The 24,881-nt window shown below is 60.8% G+C and overlaps 1 protein-coding gene across 1 annotated transcript in view; it reads left to right on the top strand.

Annotated features, from left to right (window-relative positions):
• The window catches only part of EFNB1 (ephrin B1), a 59,531-nt gene extending 39,470 nt beyond the window's left edge, over window positions 1–20,061 (top strand). The window contains exons 3-5 of the mRNA XM_040572099.1: window positions 11,837–11,929; window positions 14,349–14,477; window positions 15,303–20,061. Coding sequence (XP_040428033.1) covers window positions 11,837–11,929; window positions 14,349–14,477; window positions 15,303–15,691 — 611 coding nt within the window. The 3' untranslated portion in view covers window positions 15,692–20,061. The remainder of the gene's footprint in view (window positions 1–11,836; window positions 11,930–14,348; window positions 14,478–15,302) is intronic.
• Window positions 20,062–24,881: the final 4,820 nt, after the last annotated feature.

Below are 24,881 nucleotides of genomic sequence, written 5' to 3'. Positions count from 1 at the left end.
GTTTTTGGCAGCGGGATCCAGAGAGCCCTGATATATTACACCGACTGTTCCTTTAAACCCCTTGTCTTGCATTTCTGTTTTTAGAAGCAATTAGGCCCAACCTGGCAAGAACTATTGTTGTAGGCCATCGCTGCCTCTGCGACGCGGGTTTCATCCCTGGCCCTTTCTTCCTCAGCATTTTTCTATTTCTATTCTAGTTGGAATTTTAATGTGGAGAAGGGGGTCACCTGTGTACTGCCAAGTGCCAGACTCCTCTTTTCTTTCCTTTTTTCTCCTTTTTCTCTTTTTTCCTCTTTTTCTCTGTTTTCTTTTTTCCTTTCTTTTCCTTTTTTTTTTGTTTTCATTTCCTTTTTTTTATTTCTTCTTTTAATTTCTTTTTTATTATTTTTTTTCTTTTTCTTTTTTTTTTTTTTTCTTTTTTTTTGTCTTTGAGACACGCTGCCATACTTGTTTTTCTGGCTGCACCCTGACTCCCGAAATAGCTGCCATGGGTTTAGGAGGCCTGAGAGCCAGCTGGGAGTCGCAGCGTGCGCGAGGGTGTCCGCGGAGCTGCTCCAGGAGCCTCGGCCTTTCTGCAGCCCGACTGTTTCCTCCCTCACCCCTGCTGTCCCCATGGACACTGAGCCCTCCTCCCTCCCTCCCCATCGGCCGTGTGGTGGGTGCCGTGTGTGGTGGGTGCCGTGTGTGGTGGGTGCCGTGCCGGGTGCCCGCCGGCCAAGCTCTCCGCCAGGTTTCTTTGCTGACTGCATTTGAATGTGGCCACTTTCATGTACTCCTCAGCTCCCGTCCCACGACTTGTTTGGTGAAGATGAGTTGAAAGCAAAAGTGCTGTTTGATGCCGCGATGAGAGCTGTGAACTTCTGCTGATACAAAACCCGGTTAACCAGCTTCCTCATTCTTCACCCAAATGGGCTGGCGCGCTGCGGGTGCGCAGCCTCCGCGTCCTTGCGCCGTGGTGGCGGGGGCGCACGAGCAGAGCCGAGCTCCGGGACATCGCCGGGGCCGATGGGGCTGGGGGCGAAGGGGTGGCGGAGGTGGTTTTGGTGGGGAGGAGATGCCCCGGCCATGGGGCAACCCACGAGAGGCGCTGGGCGGTGTGGGAGCCGTCGGGCTGGTGCTGGGGACAAACGGGCTCTAGCGGTGCCCGCCTCGGAACTTCAAAGTCCCTGTGCTGGACATGTCAAACCCAAATAATGGCCCTTAGACAACACGCGGTTACTTGTCTCGGGGGCTTGTCTGAAGACCGTGACCACAGTAAATGCGATTTTGTTGAGCCCTGTCCCTTAAGCCTCTGCCTCTTTTCTCTTCTCCTCCTCCCTCCTGACCTTTTCGGCTCAGCGTTGTCCCCGCGCAGCCCCTGGCAGCTGATCTCATGGCTCAGCCTTTCATGGCGCTAATAGGGATGAAAAGCCCTATCAGAAAGGGCCAGTGTCCCTGCGCCCGGCCAGGAGGTAAATACCCAGAGCTTTGATCTGCTGCTGGCCGGGGGCCCCGCGGGGCCGTGCCCGGTGCGCGCTGCCAGCCCGGCCCCTGCCCGACCTCCTGCGTGGCCACGGGAGCTGGAGCCGGCTCTGCCCGGGGCACGGGGATCCCGGGAGGTCTCACAGGTGGCAGGGCTGTGACACCGGGCTTTGGGCTGAGCCCTGCGGTCTTCGTCCAGCAGCTGGGGGATGCTCCGTGGTGCAGAAATTCAGCGGTGCAGGCGGTGTCAGGAGGGACCCTGCTCTTCAACGGTGTGCAGTGCTGAGGGCTTCCTCTGCAGCGCTGGAAAAGATTAAAACATGACTGCGATTTGAGTAAATTTTTGCTAAGACACTTGAAAGGCTGAAGAAGCCTTCAGCTTGAAGATGGCTTGAAAAAAACTCACAGCATGTAGGCACGTCTGGGAAGGGTGTGCAGCTGATAAGCGCCGGCAACCACTTGCTTGGTGTATTTTTAAAATAACTGCTCCTGCCTCGAGACCCTCTTGCTGCTTTTCTCTTTGTTGCCTGTGCACCTGCAGTGCTTTCTTGTCCCCGGGGAGCCGGGACGAGGCTGCCGGAGGAGCTCACCTCTGCGTGGGAGCGGGGCTCGCCTCCGCCGGAGCTTTCTCCCTCTTTGCATTTTCATGGGCTTGCAAACATCTCCTCAGCTGTGACCTGGCCTGTCCTCACACGGAAATACCGTGACTTGTATCTTCTGCTGCGCGGTGGAACACTGGGGGCTCGCATGGGAGCTGTAGGCGCTTGGCTGTGCAGTGGTGGGGAGCTGCAGATCCAACTGGAATTTGGATTCTGCAATTCTGTGGAGCGAGAGCACGCTGGGGCTGCGGGGAGCATTGCAATGCTTGGGCTGCGAGACGTGCATCCTGCAAGCCAGCTTGGCTCCGGCAGTAATGAGTTGCGATACGTAGCTCTTTTCCATCTTTTTTTAATTTCTAATGATCTGTGTTTTGAAATCCTCTTGGCCGGCTTGCCTGTGCCGGTGGAGGCTCCCCAGGTTGCGTGCTGCACCTCTGGAAGCTCGCCTTTCCGGGGAGAAGGACTTTGAGTTGCTATTTGAAGTTTCTTTGCCCTAGGAGTGATGATTTTGCTGCTGCTGCTGTGTAACGCCGCCGCTCTTTGATCCCGCGGCGCTACGCGGGTGTTGGCACAGGTAATTGCAGCCGGCGCGGGGCTGCGGGGGGACGGCAGCGGGTGCCTGCTCCCCGCTGCCACGGGGCCGGCCCTGCCCTGGGGGGCACAGGGGGCCCTTCTCCATCCTTCCCATATCTCTGCGGCTGTAGGACCAGCGAGCGGGCACGTCCTCCACTGGGTAGCTGGGGGGACTCGGTGTCTCCTGGGAATGCCCGGGTGCTGTGGCTCGGGGGACGCCAGGTCCATGTGGCAGCGCCCAGCAGCAGCACTGAGACCTGCAGGAGGGCGGCCGGGGCCGCGTCCCATCCCCGCCGTGGGGTTGTTTGCCTCTGCGCACCCGTGTAAACTTCCCCGCTGCCGGCAGGTTCCTGATGCTTATGCAAAGTGTGCCCGTAATTGCAGGCGGGTTTCCTCCCGGCTGTCCCGCAGCGCACCCTGAGCTCGTCTCCCCCCCGGCCGCCTTACGCCTTCCACGTCTCCGAGCGCTCTCCCTCGCTTGTGGCTCCGCCAAGCCAGGCGGATTCCACTTCCAGGACATTTGCACATAAATCAGCCGCTCCGGTCCCTGATAACTTTGATTTTTTTCTCTGAACCGCCTCCAGTTCGGCATCCGGGTAGCGATGACGCAGCCCTGGCTAACCCCGCTGCTGCAGCTGCAGCCGGGAGGGGAGCGCTGCTCTGCACGTCCCCGTCCCTCTGTCCCTCCATCCCTCCGTCCCTCTGTCCTTCTGTCCTTCCGTGCCACCTTCCTGCTCGCCAGGGACCCGCACTCTCCCCCGCCAGCCGCTCCCCGTCCCCGCGACGGCAGATTGCCCCGGCAGAGTCACAGATGTTTTGCTACCTAACCGAGGAGATTTACACCCTGTTAAAACTCAATAAGTGCTTTCCTCCTCCCCGGGTCCCAGCGGGGCCCACAAATGACTCTGGCAGAGCATCAGGTGGAGAATTACGTGGCACTTTTTTTTTTTCCTTTCTGACATGTAGCTGGCTGCTTGGGGCTGCCACGGAGACGTTGCAAATAACCTTTCTCTCCTGCTGCTGCTGTCTTTTTTTGGAAGGGGGCGGATCGACCTTAAGTGAAAGGCTTCATTTTGTGACCTGATCCCACGTGGACGTCTCAGTAGAGTTTGATGCTGAAGGGCATGCGGCTGAGTAAGCAAGCAGTGGTCTTGCAGCCGAGAAGCGCTTTCCGGCCTTGATGAGCTTACCTGCCATGTGGCTGTGACTCTTAATTGCAGTGCTAATTAGGGCTGATTATATTTTTTTCCATCAAAAAGCTGTTTTTATGGGAAATTAGGCTCTTGATGTCATTCCCCGCGTTAAAGCATCTTCCTTTGTGCAATAGGAGTGCCGCTTGCCCATTGCCCCAGAGCACCCAGGGCAGTCCCAGACCAGTGCGGGGCACACGAGGTGTGGGGGGGGCCTGCTGCTCTCTCCCCCCGCCCCGAGACCGCAGGGCACAGCGGGTCGCTGCCCGGCCGGGGGGTCCGAAAGCACCGGAGCTGCCGCTCCCAGGGGGCAGGCAGAGCGCTAGGCAGCGTTACGGTTGAGGAGGTAAATGTGCAAGCCAGAACATTAAAAAAAACTAATGTTTTGTTGTAGAATTGCCTCTGCCACATCGAGCACACCGCCCGCTTTGTGGTTTGCATACAGACGTGGAACGAGTTGGGGGGTGGAGGTGGGAGCCCGGCGCGGCTGCGGCACCACGTGCCCGGTTTGCAGGCTGACGCCGGTCCCTCGGTTTTACCCTCAGTTTTACCCTCTGTTTTCCCCTCGGTTTTCCCCTCCCGTTTGTGCCCCTTTATTGATCTTTGCGGTGGTTTGACCCCGGCCGGCAGGAAGTAAACTCTGCCCAGCCAGACCCCGCGCAACCATTTTGATTAGAGTTGTTCAAAGCGTCTTTCAGCCTTCTGATTTTCACCAGGTGTTTGCTGGCAGTTTGCGGCAGCAGAAAAGGCAGCCTGGAAAGTCCCAAGTTCCTGCCGGCGTCCAGCATAGGCTCCGTTTTGGACAGTGGCTCTGGCTGCCTGTCCCTGCTGTACGAGAAGCAGGGAGAGCGTGTGGTGGGGTCGGGGCACCCGGCATCGAGGCTGCTGCGAGCCCCCGGTGCCCTCTGCCCCAAGGGGGCCGCGTGCCCTGGCCCTGCTGAAGGGGTGAATCCGAGCAGGGCTCCCGCCAGCCGGGAAATTCAGTGCAAAACCACGAAATGCTGACTGCAGCCGACCCGGGCTGGAATCAGCACCGTCAGGTCATTTCCTCATGCCGTGCGTGAGGCCGAGCGGAGGCTGGCCGTGGTGCTGCGAGGGCTCGGCCCCACGCTGCGGCGGGCAGGAGGAGGTCCGGGCTTGCATTTCCCTCCCCGGCGCTATATAGGGCTTTGTTGGTTCAAAGGTTATTTATTTATAGATAAGCTTGTTTATTTGTTTATGCGTTTCATTTTTAAATGTACATTCATGCATTTATTTATATAACATGTATTTATTTAACCGGGTACGTCCAGGGCTGGGCGCGTGCTGCTGGTGGGCGTCAGCAGCTCCCTCCCTGCCGGCCCGTGCTCCCCGGGAGGACGTGGTGCTCCTGCCCGCCCAAATCCCCCGCGAGCACCGCTGCGATAAATGGTGCCTTTGTGTCGGCCGGCAACTGGCTTCGCCTCGCGCCCTGCCCGGCCTCTCCGCTTGCCCCCGCTCCCCGGACAGCTGGAGCCATGTGGCCATCGCCGGCACCGGCTCCGTCCCCGCAGCGTGGCGCTGGCTGGGGTGAGGGTCCCCAGCAGACGTGGCTGTGCCGGCGGGCACTGTGTCTGCAGCATGCTCCTCGTCTCGGGGCTCTCACCACGCCAGGTGAAGCCATAAAAGCCGCCTTTGCTCGCGGCTCCCAGCTGTTGCTCGAGGTTGATGCCGTCAGCAAAAGCCGAGCGCTTCCAAACAGGAGCTGCGGGGACGCGGGGTGCCCACGGCTGTGGTGTGCGCGGGAGGTGGGGGCGCTGGGAGGCTCCTTCCTCGCTCGCAAGCCTGCCCTGAGGGTTTCGCCCTCAGCTCCGTGCCCGGCCCACGAAGGAGCTGTGGGTGACAGACTCCAGGCAGAGGGAACGTGAAACCAGCTGCTGGGAACTGAGAAGGAGTCGCGATTCCTGGCTGTTAAATTCCCAGCTTCTGCGCTCCTGGGATGGCGTTTTCCAGCCAACACCCGCAGGTTTCTGAACTGTTTGCATTTGGGGGACCCCGAGGAGTGAAGAGGAGGAGGCAGAGAGCGGACGGGGAGTGCTTGATGTGAAACGCAAGCTTGGGGTTAGGACGGTGCTGGGGCTGCCCGTGCTCTGAGGGTGCCCAGGGGAGCCGCAATGCCGGGAGCGAGGAGGCGCAGACCCTGGCACCGTGGGGGCTTGGCGGTGCGGGGCAGCATGGGCTGCTCTGCTCCTTCTCTCCCAAGCAGAAAGCAGGGCTGGAGCGGCTCGCCGGCTGCCAGGAGGGTGTGTGAAATCCTAGCCCCGCACCTCCTGCAGGAGCCTGGGGAGGGGACGGGGCCGGCCTGGCTTGCACAGGCGTTTCTGGGGCTGCGGGGCCCCTTCCCAGCGCAGCTGCTGCTGGGATCGGGTCGGAGGCGGCTCCCGGCCCTGCTGGCAGCGTGACAGCTCGGGGCTCTGGCAGCCGACCCGCCGGTGTGCCGGAGCCGATGGGAAGCGTGCTGGGGTGACGTGTGCGGGGAGAGGGCGTCGGGCTCACCGCCCTCCAGCACGGCCCGGGAAGGAAACACAAATAATCAGAGCAGCAGCGGGAGCGTGGGCTGGTGCCGCGTGGCTGCGTGCCGGTGCTTCAGCAGGGATGGGGCTGCGACCAGCCAGGCGCTCGCAGAGTGTTCACGTGCAGCCGAGCACACGGTGCTGCTGCCCGGGGGCCTGGAAGTGTCCCTGCGGGTCCTCCAGGGCACGGGGAGGGGTGCGCTGGCCCCGCTGGGAGGAAGAAGCTGGGTGCTCCGTGACGGGGCTGAGTGCTGCTGCAACACCTGCACGGATGCGGCACCCACCTGCAGCGATGCAACACCTGCACTGTGGTCTTTGAGGGTGCAGAAAACAACTTGAAAGACTGGGAGGACAGGGAGGATGGCACGAGCTAGGTTTTTATTTTAAATCCTCCTAGAGTTTGCAGATCTGCACAGGAGGATGCTGGCGTGGTGTCTGAGCACATCGGAGGTGTACGAGGAACGTGCTCGGGGTCACAGGTGACCCGAGTGGACAGGGCTTTCGGCCTGGTTTGGGTGTCCTGGGTGAGCTGTGCTGGATCTGAGCCGTGTGTCGAGGCTGCTCTATGCCAGCTGCCCCTTAGCAGGCTTGAAGATGCAATGCACAGAGTGCTGCTGGCCTGTGCCTCCCCACCGCCCCTTCTCTGTGCCCGAAGTGCCGTCACCACGGGCTGCGAGGCCACTTGTCACCGCAGGGCACGGTGCTCCTGCGCCCGGGCCTCCCGCAGCCTTCCGGAGGTGGGAGCTGGCGGCAGAGCCCCGGCATGAGGAAAGGAAGGGAAATCCTCTGCGAGCACGGGCCCTGCAGCGGGCTGTGAGATAAAATAGGGAAACTTGAGTCTTTGACACTTCGGGGGCGAGGGAAGGGTTGCGGGGCCAGCGTCCATGCTGGATCCATGCGGCGCTTGGCTGAGCCTGGAGCAGGGCCGCTGTACACAGATGGAAGAGTAATTAAGAATAATAAAAGGAAAGAGACTTGGATTCGCTACAGTCTCAGCACATTAATTGTGCTTTGGGGCCCAAATCATAACGGAGTCCTGCTAGAGGGAATCCAGAAGAGAAACCAAACGTCTCGCTCTGTCCAAAGCTGACCGTTTAAGAGACCCTTGCCTTTATCTGCTGCCAGGTATTACTTCCAGAGTTTCCAATCTGCCAAAACCAAGTTCTTGTTTGAAATATTTTTAGTGGAGGAAGAAAAACGATGGTGCAGCTCTAAGTCGTAGCGGTGGGAAGGCAGGGTGTGATGAATCGGGTGCGCAGCTGCGGGCGGGCGGGCGCCGACAGAAAGCTGCCGGTACTGCTTGCTGCCTTGGAGCAGAGCAGAGCAGAGCATGAGCATGAACATGAGCATGAGCACGAGAACAAGCATGGCTCGCCCCCATTCCCCGCAGAGGGGCCGTGCCAGCTGGTTGGCACCGGGGCTGGGCTGCCGCGTGGCCACCTGGGGGGCGCCTGCACGAGGGTTGGGGTGAGCGGCGCCAGCAAGCTCAGGTCCTGCCTCTGCTTCCACGCCGCCTGAGCATCTCCTCTGAGTTGACAAGCAATTACATGGTTAATAGTATCAATGTTAAATCCTCATCACTCGGCAGCCTGGGGCTTAATGCTTCATTAAGGCAAAGGCATCTAATAGCTCTCCGGGCTGGGAGCTGCGCTGCGTTAAGCCTGTGTCGAAGTCGTTTGTCCAGAGGCTGCTTTTGTTCTCCTGCTCCTACAAGACGGTGCTAGTCCCTCTGAAATCGAAGGGGGTGCGGGCACGGGGCCCTGCACCCGCCGTTGCTGAGTGCCCCCATCGGCCACCCGCCCTGAGTCCCCGCCGATGGACGGAGCCCAGCGGGCTGGACCTGCCCGGTGCCATGCGTCACCTCTGCATCGTTTCTAACAGCGTCCACCCCTACTGACACCGAGGTGTCGTTTGGAAAACGATCCTTCCTGTCTCCTGCATCGTGCCCGAGCAATAGTTTTCTCATCTGAGCCTACGATTGTCTATTTAGCCTTCCTCTCCTGTGTGTCACCTTGCGTTTGGTGACACTGGATTTCATCTGCCATTTAAAATCGGTTGCTCTGTGCTACCCAGTGCCGCCACAGCTCTCCACTTGGCCTAGCAGTTGTTATCACAGGTACTTCGGGATCGCTCGTGAGCTTTCGTTTCACTGCTTGCAATGCGATTCCCAGGTTGTGGGCAGGTGCTGCTGCTAAATCTTCTTCCACCATGAAAACAAGAAACAAAGTGCACAGCTCAGGTGTCCATCGTGAGCTGGTTACGTGCCCCCGAGATGCCCTTTCCTTTTCATTCCAGCTGCATTTTTGGGCAAAAGGAACGTTTTCAACGGGAACAGCTTTGTGCGTGGCTCCCCGCAGGAGCCCTGCTGCCCGCAGCAGGCACCAGCTCCCACCACCCCTTCCCGCACCCGCCTGCGGGGCCATCTGAGGCCCTGCCGGGTGTTTACATAAAGCCTGTCAGAAGCTGTGCTCTCCTCGTCGTCTGGATGTGGCCCCGGCTTTCTGCAGCATGAGGAGTAGCTCGCTTTGCTTCGGTCGTGGCCTATTTCGGGCCTGGAGAGAGCTGGGCCCTTCACGTCCTTGTTTCAAGCCTGTTTCAAGAGGCTGTACTGGAGACGATCGCCATGGTTTTTGCAAGCGTTTTACCCTTTTAGCTGTCCCTTTTATGTTCCCTCAAGTAGCTTCTTCATTTTTTTTTATGTGGCTCCCCTTTCAGAGCTACTTTTTCTCCTCATAATTATTATGATCAGAATGAGGAGAGGCTTCTTCAACAAAGTCTTGTGTGCTGCTTGGGAGAAAGGACGCTCAGCTGTGTCCTCTTTAGTCCGGCCATGTGATTCTCCAGCTGGCATTCTTTTATATTGTTTGAACACTTCATATTTTTGTCGTATCTGAATGCGATGTCTCGGGAGTTATTTTGGAGGAGATGTCTCCCGGTACCGCCACGTGCTCCACCTTTGCAACATCTCCAGCGGTCCCGTGCACCGAAGCCCTACTTTCTCTGTACATCGTTTTGGTATTATTTGGGTATTACCTTGTAAATACACCTCTGTAAGGTCTGCTGGAGCCGGTTGTTGCTGACTGATGTTTTCCCTGGCCCTGCTGGGCTGGCTCCTGGCTGCAGAGAAGCTGCTGCCACGTGGAGCAGGGAGCTGCGATGCTCCGGGCAGCGAGACGTGCAGGTAGGCTGCAGTTTGGGGTGAAAGCAAGCATAAATGGGTCCGTCCCAGAGAGATGCTACAGCTTTCCGGGCTGCAACAGGAATGGGTGAAGTCTGTCAGAGATGGAGCAGCCCCCAGATGTGTGTGTGCTGCCTGTGGCCCCATTCCATGTGGCATGGTGCTGGGCTGGGAGGCTGTTCATGAAACTGCTTATTTTGACTTATTTTATCCCGAAAAAGGCGCTTCTGGTCTGGGAGAACAGAGCTGCTGTTTGTGTTGCAGGAATTAGCTCCCTAAGATGATTTTATGGCGTTTGAGCTCGGGCCCTACCTCCGGCTCGAGTTGGGAAGAGCCTGTGCAGGCACTGAGGGGATGTTTCTCCCGTTTCCCCCTGCATTTGCACTGGGATTTATGCTGACAGTGCTCCTGTCAAAGCCGAGGCCGGCGAATCCCAAGCGTGTGGATATATGACTTTCTCCGGTGAGCTGCTGGCAAACGAAGCTGCTGTCGCTGGAGAGGCGATAACTCCGCAGCCGCCCGAGCAGCTCTCTGATTAGGAAAACATTTGCTGGGGTCTCATGCGAGAGGCTGGATCGCAGAGACGGAGCCGACATGCTTGGAGCCCCCGCCCTGCCCTGCTCCAGGCTCACCGTCACCCGCAGGCAAGGCAGGGGCGATGCCGGGGAGCGACGTGGTGCTCCCGAGCCCATGCCCTGCTCTTGGTGAATCCAGCCCCGTGGAGGGGCAGCGCCAGCCCTCCCTGCACAGCCTTCCAGACCTGCTTTGGCTCCGCGAGCCTGCGCCTTGCCGCCAAGCAAAAATTTCCCATTCCTCGCCGCGGCACCAACCGAACGCCCCGAGGTCCCCGATGCTGGAAGGGGAGCCCAGAAGGAAAGCAAAGACCTCGCTTCGTAGCTGGCCTCCTCCCCTAACCTGCGAGCTGACAGCCAGCGAGGGCTGTCTGCTGGATTTGTCCCAGCCGACCGTCAGTCATCGCCCCGCTCCCCGGCACAGCGCTTGTGCCGCCGGCCGAGGCCGGAGCTCTGCGGTAACCCGAAACTCCGGGGCTGAGTTTTGGCACCGAGGCTTGGGGAAGGTGGTGGCCGGATCCTGCCTGGCTTCGCTGCCTTGTCTCGGTTGAATTCTCCAGGCGGCTTTGCGGTCCTGCGTTGCGCATCCCCCCTGAGCCCCCTCGCGCCGTCCCCGTGCTCCCCCCGGGTTTTGGGGCTCCCCTGCGTGAATAAATCCTCGCGCCTGGTTCTGGTGGGCGATGCTGGGCTGGATGGGGGTCAATTCAGTTCGGTAGGGGCCATGAGCCAGAGCCCCCCTGCACCCATTGGCACCCATTGGCACCCAGCCCAGCACCCTTCCTCCCCGCGCAGCACCTACTGGGCGCTCACTGCCACCTGGCACCGGGGGGCCCTTTTGGGGCCAGAAGCCATTTTTTGATCCCGTAATGCCTCGTTTTGCCATGTGTTTTCTCATCCCCTGCCCACTCGTGCCCCCTGCCCCGGCATGGGATCGGGCGGCCGGGTGTGTGGGTGGGGGGCTGCCCGCGTGGCAGCATCGGGGGGGGCGGCGCGCTGCGCTCCCGCGGGAGAGAGAGCCTGAAAAAATTCGTGCCGGCTAAAGAAAAAAGTTAATGTGAATTTAACTGACTTCTGCCCTGCAATTAAAGCCATTCAAGCCCATTGGGGCTCTGAGTTTACATTCTTTACTGAGGCACAGTGTGTAATTATATATGTATAATTTAAACTGTGCATATGCATGTGTTCCTATTATACACCGAGGAGCAAAGGAAATTATCCAGGAATTAAAGGGGGAGGAGCACGCAGGCACTGAGAATGGCTCGCTTGTGTGGATGTGGCGGCGAGGGGAAGCTGGAGGTATCACTTCTTCACCACTGCAAACATCTTCTGAAGAGGCGCGCCCGTGCTGCTGGGGCCTGCTGGCAGCACGCTGCTCCGCGTGCCAGAGTGGGGAGTAACCCTTGCGTGCTCTCCTGCCTGTACCCGATAGGAGCTGCTTTGCAATCCAAAAAAATGGAGCCTTATTGGTAAAAACTCTCTGAATTTTGTTCCCCCTGGCGTGGGGGAACAAACCTGCCCCGTGTGAATGCAGCATCGCTGGTGCCATTTGGGGCGAGGGTCTTCAGGCTGGGGAACGCGAGGAAGCACTCATAATTTTTTTTTCCTCTGCTCCTCGGGATTTTTCTAAGCTAGCCCAAAGGGACTAGCCACGGATGGGAGAGCTAAAAAAAGCCTTGACAGTGCTCTTGCGTTTCCTGCAGAGTTCTTAACCGCCCGTCTCCTTCCCTTACAGCCACCTCTAACGGGACGCTGGATGGCCTGGAGAACCGAGAGGGGGGGGTCTGCCAGACGCGCTCCATGAAGATCGTCATGAAAGTGGGGCAGGGTGAGTGTGCTGTGGGTGTGAACGTGGGGCAGGGTGAGTGTGCTGTGGGTGTGAACGTGGGGCAGGGGGAGTGTGCTGTGGGTGTGAACGTGGGGCAGGGGGAGTGTGCTGTGGGCATGGGAGTGGGACAGGGGGAGTGTCCTGTGCCCGGGCACTGAAACGCCGGGAGGGAGGAGGGCTTCCTTTTGGCTTCGTGTTATCCCAGGGCAATGAGAAGAGGAGTGAGGAGCTGGTTTCATTTCTTGATAACGTTATCTATTTGATTTTTTTTCCCCTCAACAATAAGTGCCCAAAGCCCCCAGCTCGCAGCCAGCTGCGGGACACCATTCCCGGCATGCCCCATCTTTCCTCCATGCCTACCAGAGGAGCAGAGAAACCCTCCCAAATCCTTCTCTGCCCAAGCACCATCTCAGACCTGCCTTTTACACACCATTTCTAGTCTCCCCAGACTCCTCCATCCAAAAAAAGCTTAGTGCCAGCTAGGTATTGAGCAGTGCTCGGTCACTGCAGTTGAATGACCGGGCGAGACTCCGGATCCTGATGCAGGCCAAGCGTCTCCTTGGCCCTCCAAAACGTTCCCATCAGCCTGACTTTGCTGCAGGGGAGCGAGGAGGAAAAGCAGTGTGCGAGGCAGGGCAGGGCTGCAGGTCACCCTCAAACTGCTTCGCTGCCGCGATGCTCCGTGTTACGGCAGCCCCTCTTTTCGGTGGGGAATCTGAGCCATGTATGCCCGTGTCCTGGCATGTGGTTGTTTCGGGATCCTGGGGAAACTGAGGCCAGGCCAATGGCTGTTGGGAGCCAGGATGGCTTCCTGAGTAAGTTCAGCAGGGTTTCATTGTTAGGTTCGTCCTTTCTTCCTTCCTTTCTTTCTTTTTTCTTTGGCCAACACTGGCACATGTTTAGTGCATTAGGATTAGGACTGCGTAATTGCCAGTTCCGCAGTGCCTGGTGTTTTTTGCCCAGGCTGGAAGCTAGCAGAGCACAAGACCCATGCGTGCTGCAAGGGCACTGAGGCAGGAGCAACTCCCTGGTACACCCACGGCTTGTGCACAGCATCCAGCACCGAGGCCTCCGTGCCAGACACTGCCCACGAGCCCGTGCCCCTGCCCCTCTGCCCAGTGGGGTGGGCTCCGCTGCTGGAGATCACCCCCCAAAACCTCCCTTCCTGGGCTGTCGAGTGCCTCCTGGCCCCAGCCATGCCCTGGGCTTGTTTCGGCCCCCTCTCGGCTGTGGAGCTCCTGGTGCCTGCTTCTCATTATTTTGTTTTCACTCTGGGGCCAGTATTTATAATAAACAAAAGAAGCAGCGCTGCAGCCTTGGCAGCCTCCCTTCCCTTCGTGTTCCTCCTGCTGCCCCTGCAAGAAACTCGCTCCAGCCCACGCGCAGGAGTTCAGAAAACATGAAAAGGCGTCGGGGTGCGGGATTAGGGTGGGGACGCCGCTTCCCTCCGTCCTCCTGTCTCTTCCAGGAGGGAGGAGGCAGCCAGGGCAGCCCAGCCTGGGGTGATGCTGCTGCATCTTTTTTCCTAGCTCTTACCATTGGGCTCGCCCCAGTTCTCACACGTTTAAGACACGGCAGAGGGCAGGATCCCTCTTGCTTCCCAAAAAGCCACCGTGATTTTTTGGGTTGTGGCGGAGGGCGCAGAGCACCTGGGAGCAGGAGCAGGGCTGCGTCCCATGGCTTGCAAAGCAAATCAGAGCTTTGAACACAGGGTTTGCCAGGGATGTCAGAGGTTTGAGGATGGAGGCTTCTGTTGTGGTGTGATTGGGTCCATCCCTTGCTACCAGCACTGGGGGTTTTCATGGAGCTTTGTTATTTATGGAGCTACACAACTCGGTCATCATCTAAGGCTTGTTGTTGGCCATGGGCTGGCATCTTGTTCTGCAGAGAGTCTTGTGTCCCGCTCAGGTCTGCCGCTGATGGCCCTGTGCCCCTTCCTCCGTCCCCCCGATGCCTTCCCAGCTTTGTGCAGACGGGCCCTGTGCTTTCTGCTCCGTGCACCACGCGTTGCTGGCTTTGCCCCTCGGGGCGCCTGGTGGCTGCGATCTGTCTGAAACCCCCGGCTCCTGGCACTGCGCCGCGGGGTGCTCGTGCTGCCTTCTGCACCTGCCTCCTCTCCGCCGTCTCCCCACGTGTGGCTCCACAGGGCTTTGCTCTTCTTGGCAGCTTTTGGAAACAGCATGGTTGTCTGGGCTGGTGCTACACTAGGGACGGACTGGCCTAAACAGGGGAGGGCAGTTTTTCCATCGGTGTGCTACAGCTGCTCCTCCTGCGGCACCGGGGTGGATGGCAGGCTGAGAGCCTTTTTGGATGCAGGGTGGCCAGTAGGGATGGGGAAAGGGGTTACTTATAGGGGTGGGAGCTGCCTTTGTTGAGGTTCAGTCGAGGTTTCTCATCCGTTGCCTCTCTGCCCGCCCAGATCCGAATGCGGTCATCCCCGAGCAGCTGACGACGAGTCGGCCCAGCAAGGAGTCCGACAACACGGTGAAAATCGTCACGCAGAGCCCGCGCCACAAGGTCCCCGCGGTGGAGGAGCCCGGCAAGCCAGGTAGCGTGGCCACGGCGTCCCGGAGAGGGGCTGGGAGCCGCGGAGCCGGGCGGTGCTGGGCGCTGCGCCCCTGTGCCAGCTGCACCCCTGTCCCCCAGCATCTCCTCGCCCAGGTCTGGGTGTTATGGGCAAGGCGCTGCTGGGCTGTGCTGGGGCAGGGAGCCGGCCGCGAGGCTGCTGAGCAGAGCAGCTCGGGCTCCTGGGCTCCTTCTCCCAGCGCCGGGCTGTGCTGGCAGCAGCGTTGCGGAGAAGTGCTGGTTCAGCACGCCGCTCCTCCTCCTCCCTCTGCTGCCCATCTGTTCCTCCGTGTGCATCTGAGAGGGCTTGGAGGAGTTGAGGTCCTTGGGTTTTTGAGCTGAGCCAGTGTGAAAGCCCTTTGAAGGTGGTTTCCTGAGTTCCTGACCCTGCTGAGAGAAAAGTGAAATCAGATGAAGTCGGGAAAAGTTGCTCTTTTCTTCTCCCGCGGTGCAGCCAGCCAAGTGGCCTCCCCTCGGGGGCCTGGAGCTGCCCGGGCCGGGGTCAGGAGGAGGTGGGGGTCAGTAATCGGATATTGCAGGGCTCCGGGTACCAGGCCCCACTTTCATTACGCCGTTCAGGTCAGCTGTGGAGAGCAGAGGCTCCTGGGGCGTGTGCTGGTCCAGCCCAGATTTGGGTCCAGCCAGCCAGGAGGGGATGGGCTGGCACCTCCGACATGGGTCCCCAGGGCTCCGTCACGTTGTGCCTGGCCATGGAGGCAGGGGTGAAGGCACGCGAGGGGCTAAGCAGGGCAGGAAGGTGGGGTAGGCCACCCGTGCACGCTGACGCCCGTCTCCCCTTGCCTTGCAGGTTCCGTCAACCAAAATGGCCAGGAAACCCAAGGTCCCAGCGACGGGTTCTTGAGCTCCAAGGTCGCCGTTTTTGCGGCGATCGGCGCCGGCTGCGTCATCTTCATCCTCATCATCATCTTCCTCGTCGTCCTCCTGATCAAGATCCGCAAGCGGCACCGGAAGCACACGCAGCAGCGGGCCGCAGCCTTGTCACTCAGCACCTTGGCCAGCCCCAAATGCAGCGGGAACGCGGGCTCGGAGCCCAGCGACATCATCATCCCCTTACGGACTACAGAGAACAACTACTGCCCGCACTACGAGAAGGTGAGCGGGGACTACGGGCACCCCGTCTACATCGTCCAGGAGATGCCCCCGCAGAGCCCAGCCAACATTTACTACAAGGTGTGAGGAGCAGCCTGGGCACGCCGCCAAGCAGGGGAGCGCCGAGCGGCCGCCGGGTCCGGCTCCGGGGGAGGCAGCGACCCCGGCCCCGCGGCACGGCGCGGGGAGCGCAGGGGGCTGGCGCCCGGCAGCGCGCCGCTCGCTCGCGCGCCGTCTCTCCCCCTTTGTATTTAGTTTTGTAGTTCTCAGCTTTTGTAATCCCAGGACTTCGAGGGTGAGCCGCCAGCGTCCTCCTCTCCTGCTCCAGACTGCGGCCGGCCGGGGCGCGAGCCAAGCGCCCGCCGTGGCGGGCACCCTGCCTTTCCGCGCCCGCTCGGACACCGCCGGCGCCCCCGCAGACTCTGCCTCCCCTTTTATGTTTTTGGGATTTCCCCTCGTCACCTCCACGTCCTTGTGTTAAGTGCCCGTGCACCTGGTGCTGCAGCGGCCGCCGCTTCGGGCCCGGAGGGTCCCGGGCGCCCGGACGGACGCCGGGGCCGCGGAGAGGAGCTGGGGCCGACGAGGAGCGAGCGGCCTTGGGGGGAGGAGGAGGATGCTTCGCCTAGGTGCCAAGATGCAGAGAACTGTGCAGGGAGGAAGCTGGCAAACCCGATTTACTACTACTACTATTATTATTATTATAATTATTTTAATTTTTTTTGTAACATTTTTATTTTTGTGAATCCCGGGCGGGACTCCGGCCCGCCGCCCGCCGCCTCCGGGCACACGCCGCCGCCTCCTTCCAGCACGCCGTCCCGCCGGCCGCGGGGCAGACCCGCCGTCGCCCGCCGCTGCCGTTTTAAACTTTTGTGTTCGTAGCTGTTGACTCTTGTTTTAGTCTCTTTATAAAAAGAAAGAAAGAAAAAAAAAATATATATGATGTCTCAAGCATTCAGCGCGCGAGAGTCCGAGCGCTCCTCCTGCCCTGCGGAGGCTGCAGCCTCGGCGGCGATCCCGGACCTCCCCAGGGCGTCCTCCCGCCCGGGGCTCCGCGGCAGCGAGGAGCAGGGGAAGCCTCTGCTGCTGCTTCCCGTCGGGCCGGGACTGCTGGAAGTGAAGCGTGGGGCAGCCTGGGGAGGAGGGAGGGCAGGGCTGGCTGCACGTCCCGTGTCACCCGTGTCACCGGTCCCGTCCCGCGGCTGGTGCTGGGGCGGTGCTGCAGTTGGCTGCCCCGGGGTGCAGCCCTGCGGCGCTTCTCCTTGGAAAGGAAACTGGAAAACGATGGTGCTGGGCTCGGGGCCGGGGCGGCGGTGCCAGGAGGAAGCCAACGTTTGGGAGACGGTGCTCTTGGGTCTCCACCATCCACCCAGACAGGTCTGCTCAACCCTGCTCCTCCTTCTCCTTCTCCTTCTCCTTCTCCTTCTCCTTCTCCTTCTCCTTCTCCTTCTCCTCCTCTCTTTTCTCCTCCTCCTCCTCCTCCTGGCTGGGAGCTGAGCTGGAGGCTCTCCTTTGTCCTCCCGCTGTGCCAGGACCCCCTGGTGCCCCCCTGTGCCCTGCCTCCGGGCCCGACCCGAGCCTGGAGCTCCCCTGGGTGATGCTCTGGGTGCAGGAGCCCACCCAGCCCCACCGGCTCCTGCAGGGGGTCACCAGCCTGGCCGTGCTCTGCTATGGTCTGGCTCGCCTTGTGCCCGAAACTGGAAGGGTTGGAGCCTTGGGCTCTTCTGGCAGGCTCGCTCCTGGCTTCCTCTGCCCGGGAGGGCCTGCCGCCGCCGTAGCTGATGCGCGGTGAGGTTGGAGGTGACAGCCCTGCCACCCTGCCTGTCCCAGCCCGGGGCTGGCGGCTGCGTGCGCCTTCCTCGCTTTCTTTTCCTTTCAGAAGTAGCTGCTTTTGCTCAGGGAGCAAGCGCGGGGCAGGAAGGGGCTGCTGCTGCCCACCGCGGTGCGCCCCCCTGCCCGGCTTCTCCTCGCCTTGCCCCGGGCACGCGTCCGGCGCCGGCGGCCCTGGGTGCTGGGCTGGGACGTACCCGAAGAGCGAGAGAGCTGCTCTGCAAAAGTGCCTTGATGAGGAGAGGGCCGGGGGTGGCAGGAGGGCAGGGCTGGAGCTTGGGGGGCCCCGGAGGGGACAGCCCCGCGGGGTCTGCCCTCGCTCGGGGCAGCTGGGGCAGGAGCGTGCTCGGCTCTGCGCCGCCTGTGGGCCCGAGCAGAGCGTTTGTTCGTGTTGCTTTAGTTATTTTTATTTTTATTTTTTGGAAAGGTGGGAGTTCGGGATGGAGCAGCGTGGGCTGCCCCAGCTCCCCTCCCCGGCCTGGGCATCCCTGCGGGGGGACGGCTGCAGCCCCGGGGCAGTAACGCAGTCGCTGCCTGTGGCAGAGGGGAGCCGGGAGCGGGGGCTGCCCTGCCCAGCCCTTCTCCTTGCTCCCCCCCCCCCAGCACCTTTCGGACCCCCTCCTCCCCGCCCCCAGCCCCTTGCCTTCCCCTCGGGGTGTCTATGCAGATGCTGCGCTGTGCTGGCGCTGCCAAAGGGGACGGGGTCTGCTCTCCATCACGGAAAATTGTGTCTTAAAAAAAAAAAAAAAAATTTTCCCCCAAATTCCGACCTGGAGGTCCCCAAGGGAGCAGAGCCCAGCGGGCAGGAGCCGGGGTGGGTTCGGGGCAGGAGTTTCACGTGGCGAGGCTGGGGCAGTGTGGGGGGGGGGGGGGGCAGGTTTTGGGTTGATTTGCCGAGGGTCTGGCCACGCAGCGTGCCAAAAGCCAAGCAGTGAGTCCTTGTGGCTGGCCCTGCTGGCGCTCCGGGGTGGCCGCTGGCCCCGGGCAGCCCAGCTCCTTCTGCGGCGGGCAGCTGAAAAAAAACTTGTAAATATGTGCAGAAAGGGTGAAATCTGAACTCTTGATTTTTGCTGAGCACCTCGGTCTGCTGGGTCCTGAAACTGAGTGTCCCTTCTGTTCTTTTCATCGGAAGCGTTGAAGTTCTTTTTTTTTTGTTGTTGTTTTGTTTCGTTTTGTTTGTGTAAATACTAGTCTTTTTTGGGAGAAATAATGTAAAGATGTTTTGTATAAACTCCGAATTATTTTCTGGTTGCTTTTTCTTAGAAAAACAAATGAGAACTAAAAAAAAAAAAAAAAAAAAAAAAATTAACCACGAGAACGGGTGTAAAACATTGTCATACTGCGATCAAATCCAGGAGCCGCACTGCGGGATCTGTGCTGGTGTGCGGGGGTCCCGGGGGCCAGTCCTGGGGTCGCCACAGGAGCCCCCAGCCCCAAAACGCCCCTCGGTGAGGGGAGGGGTGCTGGGTGCTGCTGTCCAGGAGTGCTCCTGGCACCCGAGCCGCCCGTGCTGGGGCAGGATTGGGATCTGTACCCTCGGTATAATGCAGGATGTGCCGGGCCCCAAGCAGAGAGGACGTCCCACCCCCCCCCCGCTGTGGTGTGGGGCTGGTGCCCCTCTGCCCCTGGGCACAGCTCCGGACCCCGCGGTGCTCAGGGGGAGCTGGACCTGGTGCGTGGAAAGCTCCTTGCTGGGTCCAAGCGGAGCTGCTGGGCACGGACCTGTTAACACAAAGTAAATGCAAGCAGCAGCAAGTTGATCTCCTTTTATTCATTTAACAGAAAAAAAAAAAAAAAGAAAAAAAATATAAAACAACACAAAGCAAAACCAAAACCTCAAGACACGTAACTCCATGCAGCATCTTGAGATCTGCTTTTTCCAGACCTGTGGATCTGCTCTGTCGCAGAGCCCTTCTCCCCCTGCCCTGTTTTCCAGCTGCAGGCTGCAGCCCGCTCTCTGCTTGGTGCCCCCCCGGCAGGCTGGAGGCGGCCGTCCCCGCTGCAGCCATCTCGGTGCCACTGTCACACCCGGCACCTGGGCGCGCTCCGCGGTCCCAGATGCCCCCAGCAGCCCATGCATTAAATCCGCATTATATCAGCAGGGTACCGGGGGGCTGCGGCAGCCCCTGCTGCTCGGGGAGCCCCCAGCAGGGCCGTGCCCCCGCCGCCCCGCACACCAGCACCCCCGTGCCCGCTCCCACATTTCAGTGCTGCCACCACGCGCGCATCCCTCGCCCGGTGCCACGCAAGAGGGGGCTCGGCTGGCGCAGCCCCGGGGGGCCGCGGGGGCTTGGGGCGGCCGTGGCGTGGAGGTGCCCAGGACCCCCTGCCCCGGGGGGGGGCCGCGTGGCGTGGGGCGATGCCAGCAGCCTGGGGTCGGGGCTCAGCATCCTTCACCGCTCAGCGTCCGTCGACTCCGGCCCCACCAGCCGCGCCGCCCCCAGCGCTGGGGGCTTTTGTTTCTTCTCGTCATTGTTCCTCCTCCTTTCGGTTCCTTTCGCCCTCGCCCCAGCTCTCCCGCCCAGTAGCATATCATCGCCATCGGTAACCAGCTCTGTGGCATCTGAACCCCATGGAGCCGTGATGGAACCTGATATATTGTTAAATAAAAGGTTTTTTTCCTATGGAAACCCTGGCTGTCTCCCGTGTGCTTTTTTGCTGCCCCGGGTCGTCCTTTGAAGCCACAGCCTTGGCTCCAAGGAGGCCGGGGACAGGGCAGCTCATCACAGCGTGGGGGGAGCTGTTCGTGTGCTGGAGTGAGCCTTACACCCCCCCTTGGCACCCTACCTGCGGCTGGGTGCGTGCTGAGCTGCAGGGTGCTCACTCCCCAGCCAGGGAGCAGGGTGGCAGGGGATGGGGACAGGGTTTGGGGTCTGCTTCCAGGCTGGGGAGCACCCGAGCCACTTTGTGGATGGCTCGGGGCAGGAACATCCATCCCTCCTGGTGACCGATATTTATTTAGTCATTCCTCAGCGTACCTTCATTTAATAAGTTATTAAAAAGTCGTTTTAGGAAATGGGATGGCAATAAATCCTTAACAGATGGCGCTTTAACCGGCTCCGAAATGGGCTCCACCGTAGTCATCATTCTTGCTCTTTATAACCAGCTTTAATGTGGCACTTTGCATCACTGCACGGCGATAAATTCGGAGCGAGGGATGTGGGAGGTGGGAGGGAAGCGCCCGGTGAGGCTGGTCACCCGAGGTGCTCAGCCTGGGGCCCGCATTTCGGCTCTGTGGGCTCCCTAGGGGACAGGACCAGGCTTTGGGCTTGCTCCAGGGGTAGCACGCAGGGAGCCTGGGGATGCTCAGGAAGAAAGGTCCCGGGGGAAAGCCCTGGTGGAGAGGTTACAAATAATCCTCGTCACTGGTGAGAACCGGGAGAAGGACTTGCCTAGCCTAAAATGTTTTATGAAGTAGGAAGCTGCCGTCAGGGGCGATGAAGTCCTTTTTGCGATAGGATGGACAGCAAATGAGCATGTTTCCTCTAAACCCACCATGGACTTAATGCCAGAGGAGGAGGTGCCACGGCCAGCACCCCATAGGGGCACAAAGGACCTGGGGGGCAGTGGGCTTTTGGGGGTCTTTTTAGGGGGGGGAGCCTGCCGGTGAGCAGAGGCCAGCAGGGGTGTGCGGGTGCAGGATGCAGGGTACGGGATGCAGGATATGGGATGCGGGACGTGCTCTGGGCGGGGGGGAGACTCAGGGCCCTGCGTGGTGCAGCCCCCGCCTGCCTCAAGCCAGGCTGCCCGGTAAGGGGCTGTGGTGCTGAGTACGGTGCTGGGATGGGCTGGGTTCCCGGGGTCTCAGGGGAAAAATGAGGCCAAGGCACTGAGAGAGGGTGGAGGAGGAACTTCTTCTGGGCCAACGAGCAGGGGGTGGGAGGCGAGGTGGGGTGAGGAGATCAAACGAGGCAGGCTGGTCCTGGGGTGCTTGGGGAGCAGCCCGAGACGCAGGGACGGTGCCAAGGCATCTGCAGGAGCGAGCAGGGGCTGCTTGGGATCGGGGTCAGGGCGGGGGGAGCGGGCCTTTGGGTGTGACAGCCCTGCTTGTATGTGGTTTGCTGGGCTGAAAAATCCCTCTCCTCTGCATGCTTTGATCCCAGGGCGAATTAAATAATGCTTTTAATTTCAAACAGCTTTGCTGGTCCCCGATGCCCGAAGGGTAAAACTCTAAGTGCCAAACTTGCTCGGACCTGCCAGAGGAGGAGGAAAGCACTTCAACTGGTTCCCAGAGCCCAGCGCTGAGCCGGGGAGCAGCAGCGCCATGGGTCCCTCCCAGCACGGGTGTGGGGCACCCCCAAAAGCACCTGGTGGGATGGAGCACATCGGACCCCGGGGTTTTCCTCCCTCTGTGCGTCCTGGGGCATGGCACAGAGCAAGGCCAGCCCCGGGGGGGGGGGTCCCTGGTGCATCGCCCCCATTGCAGGGGCTCGGGGGAGCCACCACACCTCGCCCTGTTCGCTGCCCTGGCCACGGGAAAGGCTTTGCTCCGAGCATCCCCGGCCCTGGCTGGGGCACAGGAGGACAGCGAGCTGTGGGGCTCAGCTCCCCGGGGCCGGCTGTCACTGGGGGGATCGGCGGGATCTCACCAAGGAGCCTGCGGGTCTGCAAAGTTCGTTAAAGCCGTCGATGCTTTTGGACGTCCGTCAGGACCGGCTAAGTTATTTTAATTATTTAACGTAAAAGGAGCTTTCTGTCGAGTTTATTAACTCGCCCTTGGCCAGATCCCGCTCAAAGCTGAGGCAGCTGCCAGCCCAGCGGGCCCGGCGGTGTTTGTGAAGGCTGCGTGCCCTGAGCCATGGCCACGGGCAGGGGGCTGAGCTCAGCGGGTGGGCGAGGGCAAAACCGTCTGCCCAGCTCCGGGCTGAGATGGGACCGACCAGAGACAGACATCGTGCTCGGGGAGCCGCAGAGCATCAGCACCCAGGGGAAGGCAGGGATGCTGCAGCTGCTGGGATGCCCTGGGTGCTGGAGACGTGGCTGGATGCTGGGGTGCTGCTCCTCTGCGTGCGGCTGCAGCATCACCGCTCCCTGCCCGCCGCGGTGCGCAGCATCCCCTCCGTGGGGAGAGTCCGGCCAGCCTGCGAGAGGCCACAGAGCAGCGATCCCTCGCAGTAAGCCTTGGCCGGGCCAGCTGCTGCAACGAGGATTGGGAAGTTTATCCTCGTTTTCCCTGTAGGATATCCGAAATAGCTAACAGGTTCTCCTGGTCGAGGCGATGGGCTTTTCCCACACCGCGGGCTCTCGCAGCGCGCACCACCTCGGCTGCACCTGGTCTCCGCGCGCACGAAGAGGAGCCTGGAAGATCCATTAGGCTGTCGTGGTATGCAACGAGTCCCACGGGCTCCGTAATTAGAGCAATAACTGCAATGCACCGGCGGGCCGTTCATCACAGGCCCATCGTGGAGGCTGCCGGACAGCAGCGGGATGCCTCCCGTGGGGCTGCGCTGCCCTGGGGCTGGGGACCGTCCCCGTGCCAGCGCTGGCCACCGCCCTTGGCTCGCTCTGTGCCTGCGATGCTCTGCGTGGGGTGGGATGGGAACGCTCATCCTGGCTGATTTCTGCAGGTTTGTCCCCCAGGCTGCCATCCCCAAGCCTGTGTCCGTGTGTCCTGCTGCTGCTGGCGGCTGGGCAGCGGGCACCAGGCACCACGTGGAGGCTCGCACGTGTGAGCAGCCCGGCTGCAAGCACCCTGGGGTGCAAGAGCTGAGGGAAAATTGTAGGCTGGTGTGGGGAGAGTGCGAGGCTGGAAGAAGAGTGAGGCAGCCTAGAAAAGGAACTGGAAAGTGGAGGAGGGAGAGAGATTTCTTCCAGGGAGGTGAGGCCCAGCGAAACAGGGAGCTCCAGGACAAGTTCAGTAGTTTTTCATTGGTAAAAAAAATGAACGAAATGCAAGTATTGCTCTGCAGCAAATGTAAATTAATTATGTGCAAGGTTTTAATGTTATTGAAACAAAACACTTGGAGAGGGTCCCCTGGCTGCTGGAGTAGGGCCTGAAGGAAACAGAAAGCTTTTCCTTTCTCTGACCGTGACGGAGGATGAGAGGTAAACGGGAAATGTCAGCGCTGCGGCCACCGGGGCAGGGTCCTGCCTGGGCCAGGTGCAGCCGTGGCAGGGTGCTCTGCGGGCTGTGCTCGGCTGCTCCGCACCTCAGGCTGCACTGAGTGCCCTGTCCCCAGGGCACGGGGCACAGGGACACCAGGACCGCGGGGTGGGCATGTCCTGGGGGATGCGGCATGAGCCCTGCACCCATCCTGCAGCCCCCGTCCTGCCCCGAGGCTGGAGGAGGGTGCTGGGCTGCCTCCAGCCCTGCCCCGGCTGGGAAGGGCCGGCCGAGGCTTCGGTTTCAGCCGGGCTTTCCCCCTCCCAATTCCTGCAGCCTGGTGTAATCCTCCCGAGCGAGCCCAGCGCCAGGTTCTTGCTGGAAATTGGCTCTTGCTGCGGCTCTGGGGTCTGCGTAAGGCAGCTGAGCCAGAAAGAAAAGGGAGACGGCGATTCCAAGGGAAGTGGGCTTGGGGGGGGCTTCGCTCTCCCCTCCGCCGGCCGGGGGACCCAGGTGAGGAAGTGTCCCCGCTGGTGCCTGGCCTCTCTCTGCCCCCGGGCTGTGCCCATGTTGGGGCTGGGCTTTTCTTCCCCCCCAGCAGGGCTCTGGTGACCCGGGGTCCGTGTCCTTGCTGGGTTAAAGCCGAAGGGAAGGCTTGGGTGGGCACCGGGGCAGGGCAAAGCCTGGCAGAGACGGGGCCGTGGAGCCAGGCGCAGGAAGGCAGGTGGCTGCGGGGTTTATTTCCCTTCGCATTAATGAGAGGAAGGAGCTGGGGCCTTCCTCCCCCTGCTGCTGGCAAGTGGCTCGTGCCACACCGCGCGGTGGCCCTCGGCCACGGGTGGGCTGGGTGGTGGGTCCGGGCACGTGTGTCCTCCTCGGAAAGAAGGCACCATTGCCCTGGGTGCCGCAGGACGATGCTCGTGTGGGAGCACCCAGAGCCTCTTTTCCCCATTCCCATGCCCTGGGTGATGCCAGCTCGCTCCACCTGCCCGCCCCGTGCTGGGCAGCGGTGCCTGGTGAGGATGGGACCCGCGGGCTCGCAGGCAGCCCCGTCCCTCGCTTTGGTCTCGCTCTAAATGAAAAAGCAGCGCGCGAGAACGATGCGTGGCGATCTTTGGCTTCCTGCTGCTTAATGTAATAAGGTGTCGGCCATTAATTATGTGCTTAACAGGCAAGCCTGGGGAGGAAGCTGGAGGAGCGGGCCGGCAGCTCCTGCAGAGGGTTGAGCTGCAGGGAGGTGGCTCCCCGGGGACAGGGGGACCGGGGTTTGGGGAGCGCGTGGGACGGGGTGCCTCCTCCCACCCCCTGCTCCTCGCCCTCCCCGGACTTCCAGAAATGATCCTGGTGCCTGCTGGGCTCTGCTGCTCCTGGCAGCCTCGGTGGGGCTGCAGCGCCCGCACGTAAGGA

Source organism: Cygnus olor, chromosome 13 (genome assembly GCF_009769625.2).
Source record: "Cygnus olor isolate bCygOlo1 chromosome 13, bCygOlo1.pri.v2, whole genome shotgun sequence".
Lineage (NCBI taxonomy): Eukaryota > Metazoa > Chordata > Aves > Anseriformes > Anatidae > Cygnus > Cygnus olor.
The sequence above is the reverse complement of the archived record's forward strand: the minus strand, read 5'-3'. Positions and strand labels throughout refer to the sequence as shown.